The 18,556-nt window shown below is 39.6% G+C and overlaps 1 protein-coding gene across 3 annotated transcripts in view; it reads left to right on the top strand.

Annotated features, from left to right (window-relative positions):
• ptprz1b (protein tyrosine phosphatase receptor type Z1b) overlaps window positions 1–18,556 on the top strand; it is an 80,618-nt gene that overhangs the window by 12,771 nt on the left and 49,291 nt on the right. For all 3 annotated transcript variants that reach the window (XM_088072465.1, XM_088072464.1, XM_088072463.1), the window contains exon 2: window positions 17,999–18,067. In XM_088072465.1, coding sequence (XP_087928591.1) covers window positions 17,999–18,067 — 69 coding nt within the window. The remainder of the gene's footprint in view (window positions 1–17,998; window positions 18,068–18,556) is intronic.

The following is an 18,556-nucleotide window of genomic DNA, read 5'->3' as shown; positions in this document are numbered from 1 at the left end:
AATTTCCGTTTTAATTATTTCCGTTTTAATGAAACCCCGCTCCCGTGGGGGCAGTGTGAGTGCCACCAGAGTGTGATTGACGTTGTTCAGAGGTCCCGCTTGACCCCCAAACAACGTCCCTTCTTTATTCATTAAAATGGCGACAGTAGTGTGAGGTAGCAGTGTGTTAAAATCAGCGCCGACAACATTAAAAGCCGACATTTGGATAAACAAAGTCGATAGTAGTTACGTCGTGTGTGAACCTCATGAGTCAATGTTAAAACACTGCAACAATACGACAAACCTACGTAACCGTTAGAGCAGACACCACGCAGATGTTTTGCAGCCTGTTGCTCACTCTAAAACTCTGGATTACAAACAAATGCAGGTTGACAAATCCTGCATAAATGTTTATTACTATTGTTAAGTTTGGCTAAGGCAAAAATGTGCACTTTTCTGTACTTTAAATTTATTTTAGTTTTAATTTTTATTTAATAAAGAATAATGTAATGGTAAATTAAGATTTGGTGTCAGTTTGGACTAAATCAATGCAGATAATGCACACTTTATTGAACACGTATCAGAAGGTATTCGAATGAATTATCTGGGTATTTCCGACAACACACACAACTGATTGATATCAAAGCAACTGGATCAATTTCGAACCGTGACCCAAAGAATCAAAATTGAATTGAATTGTGAGGTTTTTTGTAATACCCAGCCCTATGTGATGGTATGGATTTTTTTGTCACTGTAGTGATAGAGCAACATTTCCACCATCGAAGAAGAAGCTACGAAAATTACAGAAACGTCACTGGTGAAAAACCCCCACAAAAAAACAAGCAAAGTTAGCAAGGCAAAATGCCAGGTGGCCAAAGGTGCCGTTGGCTTTCCAACGTACTTAAATCTATCGCTTTTACTGTTGTAGAAAAATATTTCCCTCTGAGAAAGTGTACGCCTGACACCATGGCCTGATAGCAAGTAAGAAAGCCTTTTTTTTTGTCCACTCTGAATCTTATAAATATGCACTACAGTCACAACCACTGTACAATCCACTGTGCACACGATGTCATACTTAAGACCTAACTACCTTTCCTACGTTTGAATTTTCTTAACAGAAAATACCTGTTTTGTATTGTGATATTTACTGGAACTGAGATTCAACATATCCAAGAGCAAGTAGGTTGTTATAAGCGTCGGTCATTTATCAGTTTTGAGCTCCGGTTTGCAGGTCGAGCAAGGCGGATTGGCTCTCTTAATGGGCCTGGGTGGTGCAAGTTTAAAAAAAACTGTACATCACCAGTAGCTGATAATTCCTGCATTGTATACTGTACCTTCAAGTTTGAAAAACTTCATTTTCCTAAAATGAAATGAATTACCTAAAATGTGAACCTGAGTGAACTGTAACCTTGTCCAACCTAACTGGGTTCTTCATACGTCTGTCTTAATCTGGATATAGACAGATTTGTCTTTATTCTTAAGTTTTGATTCACAATGTCCTTCAGGTTGAGAAGATTTTTAACCAGTTCTCAACTACAGTGCAATTATTGTGGACAGAAAGGGCACATTTTCAATGCCTTTATAGTGGCGATGGGATGCTCTTTCCTGTTCTAACTCAAATTTGTGACTTAATCTAAATCAACAAGGTTACATTGATCCAGGTGAGCCAGTCAGACAGAAGAAAGGAGCATTTCTCTTCCACTTAAAGTGTTTTTTTTTCCTTTGAGCGTTACTGTATATGAGAGCTCACCGTGAATAAATAGTATAAAAGAGAGATATAGAGGGAGATGCAGTTAGTACAAGAAGTTGCTGACACACATTCCCTTTATTGTTCAAAGATGTCTGAGTTCAAAGAAAGAAATAAAGACAGAAATCACAGCAGAAACTTCTCAAAGTAGAGCCTTCATTTTCAGAAAAAGTTGACATTTTGTTGCAGGGCCTTCATCTGATGAGCTGCAGATAGGTTTGTTATTTTTTGGCAGCGATGAAGTTAAGTGGGAACCAAAACCAATTGGTTTGATGAAAGTTAATGGAGGCTTGCCCGTTGCTCTGTGAAGCGTGGAATTTAGCGAGGAGTGGAGTGGAATTGAACTGGATCTCAGCACAGAACAAACTTTCTTTTCCCAGTGAGAAAGTTCATCAGGGGGGCTGCTGCTGTGACCAATTGGTGGGTTGAAAGTTGATTAACCCCAACCCCCTCTCAGTCACACACACATCTCAATAGAAATCTTTGGGTGGGCGCTTTGAGTCCAAAATGCACACATATGTATATTCACAGACATATTCTAAAACGGCGTTCCAGCGCCAATATGTGAGAGTACTAGTGTGCATGCATGCTTTTATTTGTGCACAGGGTTATGTTTGCAAGTCTATGAGTGCATGCATGTGTCTCTGAATACATGTGTCTTTGTGTTATTATCCCTGTGTGTGTGTGTGTGTGTGTGTGTGTGTGTGTGTGTGTGTGTGTAATGTCGGCCAGACAAGTGAGGAATTGGGGGCGTGACCCCGCAATGAAAGATAGAGAAGAGAGGTGATGGTTTTGTATCCATGGCAATAGAGAGAGTTGGAGCAGGAAGCCGACAGGAAGTCAGGGTGTTCCACACGCCATCGGGGGCTCTTCCGTTGTCATGACGCTGTGAGCTGTTGTCATGGAAACTCCGCTGATTCAGACTGAATGCTGATAGAAAACATGTTGACTAGATTCTTCAATGAAACTATGTCATCAGAAACACTTGTTGCGAAGTACTGATTTTTAAAGTTTTAAACTGTCAGCAGATAAATTAGACTTCGGCCGTTGAACTCAAATCTTTAAAAATTAAAGTGAGGACAGAAAATCCAACAGTAAAATAAATTCTTCAAGCTCTTTATGCTGGGTGACTTAATGCTTTTCTTTCCTCTTTGTCTTCTTTTCTTGTGTTCTTTCTCTACTGATTAAACCAGCAGCAGACTTCAGGCTCTGCTCCCCTCGTTAAATAGTGATCAATGCTTTCAGATACCAGGAAATCTTTAAAGGCTTTTTTTTTTTTTCCCTGTTAGAAGGTGCTGTATTAGTTTGCAGCCCGGCTCCACTGAAATGCTGCAGGATTACTAATCACATACATGCACACACATATACTCTGTAGTGTATTCTCAATTTGTGCCGAGCAGATGGAAATGGTGCGTCTCACTGCTCTAACTAGGCAGGCAGATTAGAGACGCGCGCACACACATACACACACACACACAGTTCCCTCACAACTGAGGTGGACATGTGCAATCATACATGCTCAGTGGATAAACCAGAACTCGCTGCCTGCATGCACAGAAAATGCACTTTGGGAGGGGGGGGGCATTTGGATTGTAACATGAAACACATACACACATGTGCATCTGCCAAGTGGCATGCTCCTCTCAGTCCGCCGCGGTTTCTCCCTCTTGTACATGTGTGTCCTGAATGTCATCTCACACCACACACTCCTTACTGTTTACACATGTATCATGGTTCAATTTATCCTCTTTAATAATTGTGTTTTCACCTCATTTGTCAGAGACATGGATCAGTGTATGTCCTCATCTGAGTCCCTGCATGTGTGTGTGTGTGTATGTCTCGTGTCTATGAGCGTCACTTATTCATAGCTTCCTGATAAGATGTGTCCTGCCTGCCTGGTTAGATTTTCAGCCTGAGGCAAAGATTTGAGGTCAGTCCCCCGCAGGGTCTTTAGCACTCACAGCTCAACAAAAATATCTCTGCACCATTCTCAGCTTGGACAAAATACTGAATTTCAAATGCAGCACTTAAGGAGTGCTACACTTCCAAACTGAAGCTGAAGGAGGCAAGAAGACAAATTTTGAACCCAGAGCAGCTGTGCTTGCGTCACTCGCTGACTCATTCTGACAGCTTGGGTATTATTCATTAACATTGCCAGTGGTTATTAATTTGTTTGACCGCGCATTTCTGTTAGCATTATTTTTTTACTACTGGCATACTGTAGTGTAATGGGTTACAATAAACAAAGGATGAGAGATAGGTCTGTCTGACTTAAAGGTCCAGATTGTAGGGTTTAGTGATTTTGCATTGAGGTTGCACATCTGAAGCCTTTCCCATGTGCCAAGCATGTAGAACTATGGTGGTTGACGTGAAAAAGCGAATGTTGCTATCTAGAGCCAGTGTTTAATTTGTCTGCTATGGGCGTCTGTGAACCAAACGGCGTACTCTGTGGAAGAGGACCCCAGTCCATACGCAAGGCTTTTAAATGAAGGCTAGGAGACACTCTCTGACTCTATGGGAGTGATTGGGTTTAATGCAGTGTAAGTGGAGCTGTGATTTTGGTGGATTACAGCAGACAGCAAAGTATTAAAGGGATAGTGTCTGATAGGGTGCTCTTTACTGTTTATAGCCTCTTTAGGCAGAGAAGTTTTAGGGAACCCTTGAATGGATTGTGGACCATATGAAATAGAGCATTTTATTTTAGAAAACATTTGTTTATGATCTTTTGTTTAGGATCTTATAAAAAATTGCAGCCATCATCCATATCTTTATTTTTTGTATTAAATATATTTCAACCAAAGGCTGACTGTAAGGGCCTAGGTGAAACAAATAGGTCATCCCCAGTGTGCCAGATTTTGAGGCTTTAGGCAAGTGCAGACCAGATTTTACTATGCAATGATCTGACACAATATGACACAATGACCTCTCCTCTTTTTTACTGTACAAGGTTTCCCACACATTCATTTATTCATGGCAGCCCACCATGACAAAAAAACAAAATGCCGCCACGCAATGTATAGTTATTTATTTATTTTTAATTTTTGTGGCTAGACTGTTCATTATGAGCTTTGTGGGAATATACACTATTTAATTATTTATTGCACCACTCTCTCGGAGCGCAGAGCGTACCCTGGGCACAGACGGAGCAGTAGAATACCAGGGACAGTGAAAGCGAAACGTAATTGTTTATTCTGCTGGGTTTAAAAATTTGCTTTCGCTTGCCTCTGGAGCAGCTGCTCTTTTCATCCAATGATCTAATCTCATCATGTCTGATCGTATCAACTAATCAGTTATCCCACCTTTGACATAATGAAAACACTAGGATTCTTGTTTTCAGGTGATTATACACAACTTCAAATATAGTTGTGAACATTATGTACCATTTCTGCCAATAGAAGCCCTGAAATCCTACACACTGGACCTTTAATAGATGTCACACCTATACACAAATCCAGTGGAGCAGTCGGCACAGCTGTCCCCAGCACTGCCTCTGATGCATGTATAAATTACAAAACTCCAGTCTGTTACCCTGCAATATATTACACTTTTTGTCATGTTAAGAGCCAGCACAATCTGAACAGCGATCACTTTTCAGTTTGCGTGTTTTGGGTTAAAGCTGAGCAGGGTCTTAAATGACAGAACAGTTTGGTTTTATTGGACTTTTGTGGAGCCAAAAGGGAATTGGTGATACCCCATTTAACTGGACATAGTAGGCTGTTACCTGACACTGTGTGCATGCATGTGTGTCTGTGTGCGCGTGCATGTGTGCGTTTTTTAACCCCCCAGCTGTTCAACTGTATTACCACCTCCACCATAGGGCCCCAAATTCTCACGGTCCCCATCCACACACTCACAAAACTGACTCCCTTGTCCCCACCAGAACAACTGGAGTTCAAGACACCCCACACACTCTATTACACACACATACACACAGATCCCAGTGATAGGCTTGTCTGATAAGGTTTTATATTGCTGTGTTAATGCTGTCGTGTCCCTGTGGAACAGTGCACGGTTTGTTTAGCACTCAGAAACAATATCCTCCATTTAATATGGAGCCTAATCTCATTAAGTCATAACCTGTGCTACTGGACCTCACTGTGAGGCATCATTCATTCAGCTGGACAGAGGAGACGAATGGGAGACGTCTCCCATGATGCAGCATTAGTAGCAGGCCAGAAATGGACCATATGAGGTCCCAAAATGCCTGGGCTCATGCTTATGGGGACACATCTGTCATTTTAAAACTGTACTAGCAAACATTTATATCTATCACTCTACATTCTTATTGGATGGAAATGGAGAGAGAGCTTCAATATCTCCTCCACAGGTAATTACATGGTATAATTAAATGGGTAATTAAATGTCCCAGCCTTTAAACGGACATTTAATTAGATGGGTAACTAATGGAGGTGTGCACTCTCCTATCAACATTTAACTTTAAGTGTTCACAATCCAGACAACAAGCTATACATCCTCTCTTTCTCTCTCCCTCTCTCTCTCTCTCTCTCTCCCTCTCTCGCTCTCTCTCTCGCTCTCTCGCTCTCTCTCTCTCGCCTGCTTTGTCTTTATGCTGCCAGACAGTTAATGGTCCTGTGCATAGTTTCCAATACAGCAAATCAGACAGAGGCTGACAGAATAAGATAAGGTGTCACAACAGTGAGACAGTGAATGAGAGAAGTCAAGCGTAATTTAACCAGCTGACACTCAACACAGCTGAATGCTATATAAGTTATAGTCTGGCCCCTGGAGGCATGTGCCTATATGTATGTGTATAGATGTGTGTGTGTGTGTGTGTGTGTGTGTGTGACACTAAGGTCAACAGGTGTCACGTTTTATGTGACTCGGATGTCATGTGTTGAGCGGTGATCAGTTATGGCAGCAGTCGTCTCTGAGTCCTCTCGCTTGGCAAAATATATTAAACAGCAGTTAGTTTAATTTGTAGTTCACAGTTGGAATGCCACTCATGTGTTGACAGAGGGCTTTGTTGGTGTTCTGTATGCTGAGAGAGCTGCCAAAGAGAGGAAAATAGTACACTTTTTGGTCACAAAAGGATGAATCCTAATGGTTTCGGGGAACCCTTGACTTCACCTCTGCAACCATGATGAAGTTTATATTGTTTTTAGTGAAATGTCCCAACAATTATTGGATAGATTGCCTTGAAATTTGGTACAGACCTCAGTGGTTGAATAGATGAATCCTAATTATTTTTTATGATCCCCAGACTTTTACCAGCCACTACGCGGTCAACATTTTAAATTCAGCACCAGCATAAACCCCAAATTTTTGTTTAGCCACAACTTAATTTTATGACCAAACATCCACCTAAGTAATGATATTCTCATCATTCTGAGCTTTATGTTGTTGCTTCTGCATGAAAAGACGAACATGGTAAACAGGCCTACCTTAACACAAGCGCAAGTTAATATTGTGAGCATGTTAGCATACTGACATTAGCATTTAGTGAAAAGCACTGCTGTGACCTGCTGACTCACAGAGCTGCCAGCAAAACTGTAGACCTCTGGCTTGGTAGGTCATGGACACATTTATTGTTGATACAGGTCTAGGACATGGAAAACTTTGCATGGGAACTCATCAAAGCTGCAAGCTCATGTTTTATTTGCTCTGACAAATGCATCAGGTCCTCCTCTAGACCTGAAAATGACCAGAAATGTAAGATATGATGGGCCAATCTAAACTGTTTATTTGATATGGGGTGTCTTTGAGATGAAGACCATAAAGAGCAGCGTTATTGAGGCATTTTTGAAAACAACCAAGATTGCTGCAACTGATGTGGATCTTTCTGTGTTCTGTGAGTCACTTTCTTTGTCAGTATTGAATGAACTGGATGGTATATTTTACTAAAAGAACAATCAACTGCACATCAAACTTTTCTTGAGAAGAATGATGTGTTTTCCATACTTCCTACAGGATGTGGACTGTTTATGTTGTACTCAACATGTTTTGTCGCTCTACTTGGTTGTAGGTGTCCCTTTTGAAACTGAAAATGAATGGCGACATTTCAGACTAGGTCCTATTTGGGATTTGGTCTGGCAGTGTCAGACAGAGGAAAATTAGTCATCAAGGTGAAAGTCTAGTGGTGTGGGGGGTTGAATGAATGTTGTGACGCTTGGTCTTTTGAATCAAAAATATAATGCTTTGCATTTCCATCCAATCACTTCGACTTTCACAACCATTGTTTTTGCTGCACTATATAAAAATGACGCTTTTCCGTGCTTTGGTACTGAATCACTTTAAAACATACTTTGTTTTAAAAAAAGATGAAATGTGGTGATTTCCCTGTAGAATTCACACAGCGTCGTTTAACTGCCTTCAAACTACACCCTTCATAGAGGGACAGATCCACTGAATTGCACTCTCACTCTTGTGGGCTGAACACAGGCTTTCTGTCCCTGGAGGAACAGAGAGCTTCATTTAATAGCACACCAGTAATCATATCTACTGTTAAAAATCAGTTTGTGTTGGTGTAAATGCGACTGATGAACATATTCCTCATCTCAAGGATTCGAGCTGAATCAGCCCCAGGAGTGCTGTAATCCAGCATGATGCTATTCATTAGTGTTCAGCTGGGACCAGCTCCCTTATCCCAACACTAATAACACAGAATACTCCCTGCAGCGTCTCCATTCCCAAAAAAACTGCTATCAAGGGCTGCTGCTGCATGCAGTTAACTAAAAAAAAAAACATTTAAAAACTAAGCATTATTAGATTTGAATTCAGTACGGTTACAATAATTTTGAATAGCAATGATAAAAGACACGCTCCAACGTTCACAAACTGCGGTGCACCCACTAATCATATTTCTCCGCCCATAAATCTGTATTTGATTGAAAGCAACATACTCCTGCCCCCTCTTTCTGGGTTGTTGAAAGGTCTTCTAGGAAACATAAGATATTGGTAACCAGAGAACTGCAAAGGTCAAGGCCAAGTGGATATACTAAAACAGTAAATTTCAACACTTCATCACAAAATCACTCCTGGAATGAGCAGAACGGGACGAATTGATGTAAGAGGATCTGAGAGAACACTCTAGCCTGTCTGGAGGGCGACAGAAAAAGGTTGCAGGTTCATGACCCTTGCCTTTGTAATGTTTGTCAAGGTTTTTGTGTAAGCGCCTGGTTTATGGATTCAATTCTCAAGTTTGTAGTTGTAATGGTAATTTGCAGATTCTGATGATTACAATGATAATAGCAAGTGCCAGTGTTCAAGGTTAATGATTTTTCTACTCGCCCAATTTTTTCTTGTACTTTTCCAACTATCTTTATGTAATATAATTTTTTGAAATGTGGTAAGCCGTGGCAATCAGTTTTGCAATTACCTGACCTGCCTCAGCATTCATGTTTCATACAAGCACCAGCAAGGCCCCGCTGGAGCAGTAGCTCATACAAGCAAGATGCTGTCAGCTCTTGTTATGGCACTCCAGCATTTTTTTCAGAAACTTGACTCGCCTTTGAAAAACGACCCTGTCTTAACCGCCTTGCTCTCAAAATTGTGGCAAACTGCTCAAGAGATTCCTTTATATCCTATAATGCCATCCAATTAAACTCCTATTTCCAGAATAATTGAAATGCTCGCTTGTGCTTCAACTCATAAACTTTGTCTTTACCCTCCACCATTTTTTCTCATTAGTGCCCAATCAATGTTGCGCATGTTCAACTCTCAACAGAAATGAGAAGGAAGCACGATGGCTAACTTCTTAGCTGCTTCCATCATCTGCTCTGGAAAAATAGATTCTTTTTCACCACTTGTGCAATCGGACAAGTGAGTTGCTAAATTTTCTGGCGTAGTGTGGCATTTTACTTGCCTGGGCAATTGGGCAAGCCTTATTGTTGAGCTGCATTTCAGCAAACAGTCATTTTAAGCAATACATTTGTAGACAAATACATAGTGTTTTTTTCAACTGCTCTAGAATAAAAGACACCATGCTTTTCGACTGTTAAATGCTTTCAATGTGAACTTTAAGCAGTAGGAAATGTTGGGTTAGTATTACCAGTATCTGATCATAGCTCTGTTAGGGTGTTAGGAGAATAAACAGAAAACAGTGAGCCTGATATTATTTAGATAAGATTACAACAGTAACACATAAGTATCAGCATCATTTCATGTAAATACCTTGTACTATATGAGGTTTGAACCTAGGGCAGAAGTGGCGGACTCCGCCACTAATAATAAAAACTACCATATGTCTATATATAGAAAGATAAATACAGAATGTAAATACATTACATGTCTGTTGCTGAGGAAAATACACTTTGGACTATGGATAGTGTTAAAAAAAAAAAAACATATATATATATATGTATATATATATATATATATATATATATATATATATATATATATATATATATATATATATTTCTTCAAAAACAAGAAACTACTACAAGACATTTGTTCATCTGATAGAGTTATAGAGTATTGGAAATGTAATGTGTATAATTTAAAAACGTAACATAAAATCAGTTAAAATATCAGCTTAAAGAGATCAGCAATGATATTTTGCATTTTGCCAGTCAAGGACTTTCACTACTCACATGTAATAAACGTGCGAGCAGATCAAAGTTCTTTCCCCTGATAGGTATTTTAACTTCTACCTGATTGACAAGTGAGAACTAATGATCTTCACTTTTACATTACTCCAACATGTTTTGCTATATTACATGTTTTGAGTGGAGCTCTTCTAGTAAATTGTCTTCAGTGACTGACAGTTTAGTATGAGTGAAGCTTGTAGTCGGAGTATCAGGTGTCTGGCTGACACACATTCTCATTTGGCTTTTCTTTTCACTTCATTATTCTGTCTCACACTGACAGCTGTGGAGTCATCCTCACTCATGCCAACAGCCAGGGCATAGTAAAAACTGGACTGGAGCATGGTTTTGTTCCATATTTATAAGTGTAAACCAGTCCTTTACTACATCCTCTTTCTTTGGGGCTGCCTTTGATTCAAGCGTGGAAGATATGTGTATGAATGTGTGATGGTGAAGCGGAGCATTGTTGGAAAACTGCATGTCTGTTGACCTTTCCTATATGAATAAAACATCCATATAAATGTCTTGTTGCCACGGCCGCAGTCACCTAAACCTTTAATGTCAGGTCTCTGAAGCCCGCTGGGAAATTCGATAAAGCAGATAGAGTGCAGATGGGTGGAATAATACAGTGATTCAGCTGTGAGTTTCATGCATGGCCAGCCTGCAGCAATGAAGTCCCATCTCTATCCGCTGTGCTCTTAAAGCTGAGCACCGGTGTCTCTTTGCTCCTGGCTCTTTGCCTGTGCAGTACTGTCTCATCACCTCATTCCTCTGCTGCCTCCAATGACTAACAGACACTGTATGTGTCTCTTTAGCTCTCACTACCACCGCTGAATGCGAAACTTGCCTGTATGACCCAAAATGCCATCAAAAACTATCATTTTATCTTTTCTGAGACTATGTAACTGTGTTGAACTACATGCTGAAAAGCTACAGAATGGTTCAAAAATTGTAGTTATTGACTTTACACACTTTTAGAAATTAGGCAGGTTCCTTTGACTGTTAAATTATAATACAATACAGTACTAACTTTAAACAGTGTGTATTGTGTATGTACATAATATAGACTAAAGTGTCCTGTACAGAATTCTTATTAGTGATGGGAAAAATGAAAAAAACAGATCTTTTGGTATGACTTTTTGTAGAGTCTGTCGTGGTCAGTCTATTAAACGTCTGAATGCTCTTGAATCCCCAACTTTTCCCACTCACCTACTCACTGTTGTCATAGGGTGCTGCTGAGACCTCCGCCTACTAAGGCCAGTGGAGCATTCGCGTGCTCCTCAGATGGTGATTCCTCTGACTTTGGTATGTTCATGAGTTTAAAGTTGTAGTATGGAAACGTCATGGATGCTACAAAGATACCGCGTTGTATTGTCTTGCGCTGAGCGTTTTAACATAATAATAAAGAGCAAAGGAAACGAATCCCGTGAGCCATGAAATATAACGTGGAGCTCATTTTTCACATTAATTGACACCACATGAATGCAGCAAAAAGCTGCAAAGGTAACTGGGATGTCTGCTTTTTTTCTCCTTGCAGAACAGATTGTTGGTCAGAGACATTCCTGTAACATCATATCCAGTGTGCATAGCCTACCAGCATACAAGTGGAATTCAGAATCACTACATCAAAATGAGTAGTTTCTCTTTATTAATGTAAACTAATGTACACGATGACTGGTAATGCATCAAAGAGAAGTTTTCTATCGGACCTGCATGTACGATAACAGAGAAACACCATATTTAACAAACAGTATAAAAACCGAAAGGTTTGATACTCGAAAGAATCAATACAGTAAAAAGAAGCCGTCTGCCCATCACTACTATTTATACTGTTTATAACTTGTATACACATTTATTGTGTACATAGTAGTCCTCTCTATTCTTTACGTGTATTTGTCCAGCTTTGTTGTCCTTGGTTTTAGCTATTATGTCTATTTTTGTGTACATTGAGTAACATTGTACATTGAGAGCATTGCAAAATTCTGGGTCAAATTCTTTTGTGTGTACACATACTTGGCCAATAAAGCTTATTCTGACTGATAGAAAGACATCTGATGAGCAAAATGTCTATATCATATATCACTATATAATATTTTATAACTTTAAAGAAACTGTGCAGAGTCACGATGCAGTTTGCAGGAGTCATGCACATTTTAGCACATTTTTTTTATCATTCTGTGGTAACCTGTTTATTATTGCTTGCAGATTTTGGGTGCATTTTTTATCTTTATTATAAAAAGTAGAGAGATGACAAAAATGAAGGAGAGAGACACGTGCAACAAAAGGTTTCCCGGCTGGACTCTAACCCAGGACATTGCAGTTCTTATTCATCATTTTAACTCCAATGGGGACAATTTGGCAGCTTTGCTTTTTATGCATTTTTCTCTGCTTCATCAATTTTTTTTGCTCTGATTGTTTACCAGTGTTATGAGAAGCTGAAGGTAATCTTAGAATAAGAGCTTTGTTCTTTTATTTGTTACAGTTTGAAAGATCAGACCACCATATTAATTTTAAAAAAGGAAAAAAAGAAGATAAAATGTGAGACAAGTTTGGCAACTTTGATATTTTCACATTCTTCCTCCAACACCTTTGTGTCACTTTGCCGAATCAACCAGCTCGAGGTAGTGGTTGGCTAAAAGGTGTAATCCATTACTGTTCTCGGCCAGCTTGTTCTTGTGAGTGCAGCTTCACTTAGTGTTACACGAGATGTATAATAATAGTCACATCAGGATGCATCAACTGACTGACCTGAATAAAGGGTGACTGATGTCAAATTTGGTCCATCTGGTTTTGTGGTTTCACTTCAGTTTTTCTGGACTCCAGCCATATATAAAAAAGAAGACAGGTAACATTAAGAGTAGGGAAGTGTGAGTGGCCACAGTGACCACATGGAGACAAATTACATTTTACATACTGCATTAATTATTTACTTCAAAAGGTGTATCATCTTTTTGAAGATATTCTAAATGCGTTTCCATTTTCTGATAATGCAGTTCTCATGCATAAAAGTACATCCAAAATCCACTTACATAATGTAATTTCCCTATTTCAGGCCAAAGAAATCTTGCATTTCCTTTTCAAATGGAAATTCTGTTCACTTACAAGCTCTCAAAAAACACACGGAAACAACAGGTGATCCCTTGCTTTCAGTGAGTGAATTTGTGTGTGTTTGTGCTGCACGGTGGTTTGCCAGGGGCTAATTAGATTAAAATCCGTCACAGTGTGATGTTAATGAAGCTATTATTGACGCTACAACGCCACAGTCGACTCCATTTCTCACTCTTTCCCCTTTTGCTCACTTTCATTCATTCCTCTCATCAGTCTTTCCTCTTTTGTGCGAACATGAATGTAATCTTCAAATACACTGAATTTATAGATGGCAGTGTGAACAACGGTGTAATCTCATACACACACACCACGCTGAGAAAAAGGCTCTAAATAAACTCCTAAATGTATTGGTGAATTGCAGTTCTTCCTGTTTGTTTTCTGTCTGTATTATTTCCATTCAAGTCTTTCTGTTTTTGTCTCTTATTGCATTTCATTTTGGGAGAAGTTTCTTTTTGCTCTTTCCCTCCTCCTTTATTCTCTTTCTAATAAGTGCGTCTCTCTTTTTACCACTCACTTATATTGCACAGACATAAAAGGACAGCTGCCTGGTCAGGCCAGTCTGGTCAGACCATAATTTGTCCCTTTTTCATATAATAGTAGAATATTTGTCATTCCTGTCACTATAGTATGGCATAACGTAGACTTGGGTCATCTGCCCTAGACTTAATTTATCATTTTCCATTTCCTTAAAATGTGTTCCAATTCATTTCTTATTTCCAAAAAGTATTTTCTTTAAAGGAAGGAATATTAACTTATTCTCAAAACCAAGAATGAACTTTCATGAATATTAACCACCACGACAGGAGCCACTGCTCAGACTTTTTAAGGCTTTTCTGGAAGGGGTGGAAATTCTAAAGCACATCACAATTTGATTCGATTACAAGTCAGAGGGCTACAATTTGATGATAAAAAAAGAAAGAAAAGTAATTTCTATCCATGATTTGTTTTTCTCATTTTGTGACTGCTACTTTCAAAACATAACATACTGTATTTATGGTGATCCATTATTAAATAAACAGATAAATGTACTTCATACCATCTGGCTCTTGTACAGTTCCCTTTTTCCTTCAACCCTATCCCCAAAATGCTTCCATATCCTGGCTTTTAGGTTGTTTAATGCAGCAGTGTGTGATGGTCAGCCAGTCTCTCTTGTTAATGTTACAGCTGATCTGTGCTCCACTCAACTAACGTTAGTCTTTGGGTGATGGGGTAGAAAACATTCACATCTACTTCACACTTGCAAATCAAATCATTTAGACATAAAATTAAAACATGCTTGCAACCGCTGCCTTTTGTGAAGATGAATTGTAAGTTAACTCTGGTGTGTCTGCGCTGTGAACTGCCCGGGTGCTGCCCTACTCTTACAGTTGAGTTCCTTCTCTTTCGATCCATCAACATTACGTTATTAATAAACATTTGAATAATCAATTATTTATAACTGTTAAATCGATGCTAAATTGCCACATCACGATGCATCTAAGAAGTCTGTTTTCAGCTCTCCACCCAGCCTTTCAGCAGAGAGCTCCCTGTAACCTTCAGAAGCAAAAAAACAAAGAAAATGTTTTCTACTTCCAGCATCTTTCGGTCTCTTTTGGGAAAAACAGGCAAAGAAACAAAAGTGAGTTTAAACAAGTGTGAAGTGCGACATTAAAATCCCCCCGTGGCTGCATCTGTATCAGGGTTTGTTGCATATTCATTGATGCAGAAGAGTTTACAGAAGGATGCGCTGCATTGCATGTCTTCATGAGTTCAACAACACAAAAAAAGTATGAGAACAAGTGCACGCTGTCACATGTGCAGTGATATTTTCAAATCTGTTTATCCGTGTTGCTTTATACGGTAAACAATAGGATTATACTGTTTTCATCTTTGCCACATGGATAGTTCTGATGTAGTGGATATGGTGTTAATTGTCCATGACCTAAATCTGACTCTACACAGGGCTTTCATCTTTTTAAAGGATAGGTGTTTATTTTTTGTGTGCGCAGTGGACGATCAGAAAAAAAAGCAGATGTATTGTTTTCATCCCCTTACATTTTATTTGTTCTTGTTGTTTGTGTGCCAGTCCCCTTTATGATTAGATTTTATTGGCATGTGACCCCCTGCTCCTTCCTCCTCTTCTCTATATAGAGGGAAGCTCACCAACAGGCTTTGTCAGATTATATAGGTTATGCCTCTGTGTACCAGTTTTGACCCCGCAAATCACATGAAATATGCCATCTGGTTGTGCTTCAAATGCTTTACAGTATCACTGTTAATACCCGCTGCGCATAGGCTTAAATTCTGGCAGCAAAAACTCTTAAGCAACATGCAACACATGTTTTTAGTATGTGTCACCTTGATGGGAGTTAAATCTTGGCAGGGTAAGTGTGTTGATGCTGGGATTTTTGGATGTACAATTTTCCCACCAGCAGTAACATTTGATAGTTGCTGACATAAATACACCATGTGTTATTATACAAATCCAGGGCTACACATGACTCAGAATTATGCCAGTTGAATCATATTGAGTGGTTCAATATGAATATTGGACAATTTATTTTCCCTCATAAAGAGTTTGAACAGTCTTAGTGGGGCATTCATTGTGAAAGTGGAATTTATGTAATATAGTAAACAAGGTAATGGAGCTAATGACTAACATTTTTGATAAGATTTTTGCTGACTTGACTATAGATATCAAACAAAAGCCAGGGACTATCATATTAAGTTCCTGTGAGCTGTAAATTCACTGCTTTTTCACCTTACAGTCTCTCTCTCTCTCTCTCTCTCTCTCTCTCTCTCTCTCTCTCTCTCTCTCTCTGTGCTGCTGCCTGCACATCTGCAGCTGTCTGTACCAAAGAGTAGTGTAAAAGTCCAGAGCACTCACTCAACAGCAAAATCTGGGGACCAAAATTTCCCAAGAAGTTAACTGCACAGCACACTGACTAGCAAAAAAAACCCCTGACCACTCCACTTGAAGCAATCTCAGTCAACCTAGGGGTCTCTGACTGATGATTCGTATCTCTGATTTCCAAGGGACACAGATCCCAGTTAATTTATTAAACATCACAGGGAGCACAAGCCCCTTTTACGCTCTCTTTGAGGCAGAACTATTACGCCGTTCTGCCACATTGCCGATCTGTATAAAAGGTACGATCACGAAATAGTGGGATAGAGTTGTCTGGCATTTAAGCTTTCATTGAAGGTAGTAAAAGCTCTGATATGGTGTCTGTATAAACGACAGCCAGCAAGACGTGACCATGGGCGAGACGGGTGTGACATTTTGAGGAAGTGTTATGTGTGCAACCCACCGGGGAGATTTAAAAGCAGCAGTTAGCAGTTAGAGGCTACCTCAAAAGAACAGCAGCCAAAAATGTCTCCAGATTGAGAAAACAATGACTTGGGAGCTGCTTACCCTCAGAGCAGGGGGCGTTATCAGCCGCCTTAGAACAGGGAAGGCAAATGATTGTTAGTGACATGTTATGCCATTGTTATGTTCAGAAGGTGCTGCAGACATTTAGATTTCACACCAGAGGCCGACACTGTTGTTGCAGCTTGATGCAGTCATTGTTTGGCTCTGTAAAAATGCAAAGGAGAGAAAGAAGAGAGAGAAAGAAGAAAGAAGAGACTTTATAGCGGAACTTTAGCGCCATCTCTATGTAAAAAGGACTACTGACTCATTCCTGTTGGTAGGAGCAGCAACAGAGGAAGACACATGAGTATAAAGAAAGTGAAATATAAAAGAGAGTCTTCAGTGGAAATAGCATGAGGAAGAGAGAGTTGCGTGTGTGTGCATGTGTTATTCAGTGCCCTCATATGTCATGGAACAAGAGAAGACAGCAAGAAAGGGACACAAAGCTATTAGTGGATGTCCAGCTAGTACGTCTCTCAGATACACACGCTGAACTGTGACATCATACATCATTGTATCCTCTACTGTCCCTGAGTGAAAATTACTACCATGAAATAGATACCTCTGTGTGTGTGTGTGTGTGTGTGTGTGTGTGTGTGTGTGTGTGTGTGTGTGTGTGTGTGCGCTGAGAAAAATGCTGTTAATGCTGATGCAGTTCCCTCCTGTAGCCTGTAAAGTACTCTACTGTATGTTGATAACCAATAATATTGGTATCCCATGTGTGCGTTTCTATTAGCAAGACCAAAGGTGAGTGCTTCTGTTTCTGTGCTGTACACAAATTATTTTCCACCTTTGAATACATGCTCCAGTGCTCTGTGACTGTAGAGGGAATCATGTCACATTGTGTGTAGTAGCAGCAGCAGCCCTGTTAGAAACCATCTCTTTTATCTGTTGTATATGTTGCTGTTGTTACCCAGGCTATCTCAAGATTTGCCGTTCATACACAGAAAACTCATCTCAAGCCGCTCTGCTGTAACATTTACAACAAAATGCAGTGACATCACATAGTGTTAGCATGTTTGACTTTTCTTCTCCTGAATGAAGTCAATGTATTTCAAGGCAAGCTGTAGTTATGAAATGCATACCCTGAACGACAGGAAAGCCTGTCACTCATCATGTGGCAGACAGCAGCTGGTCACAGTTTCACCTGTCAGTCTGAACATTTGTGTGTGTTTTTGGAAATGCAAAATGACACTAATAACCTTTCTCTCACTCTCTCTGCTGTAGTTGTGGCAGCAGAGCCGCTGGTCCGAGGCCTGAGGAAACTCCCCGAAGATATCGACTGGTCGTACTCAGGTCTGTGTGAGCAGTTGCTATTTTTTTGACTCCCTTTTGTAATGATGGAAGATATTCCACTGCCTTGTGTGTGGTGTGATGGAGAATATACCAAGGTATACACGGTATATCCAACTCTTTTCCCGTCCACTTACAGTATATAGGATTCATAGGAGTGTTAACCCACTTTCTCACTGGTTCATTAGTCATCCATCTACCTTGTAGTACACCCACCTCATCAATTATCACTACACCACTGAATGTGGTGGCATGAGCAGTTTGCCGCATAGAAGAGAGATTAACAGAGTCCAAGGAAGTGTTTAATTAATTTATTTTTTATTGACAGGAAGGAAACATTTTGACTGTACATGAATATTTGTTTAAGGTGGCAACATACCATGAAACTAAGAAAAATTAAACTATCAATACTTGTATAACAACTTATAAAATAGTTCTAAAACTATAAAAACATTTACAATATATTACTGTAAGGACTACTTTAAGTGCTGT

This window comes from Plectropomus leopardus, chromosome 22 (assembly GCF_026936395.1).
Source record: "Plectropomus leopardus strain MGB_pleo_1.0 chromosome 22, ASM2693639v1, whole genome shotgun sequence".
Classification (NCBI taxonomy): domain Eukaryota; kingdom Metazoa; phylum Chordata; class Actinopteri; order Perciformes; family Serranidae; genus Plectropomus; species Plectropomus leopardus.
This window is presented reverse-complemented; position numbering and strand designations above follow the sequence as displayed.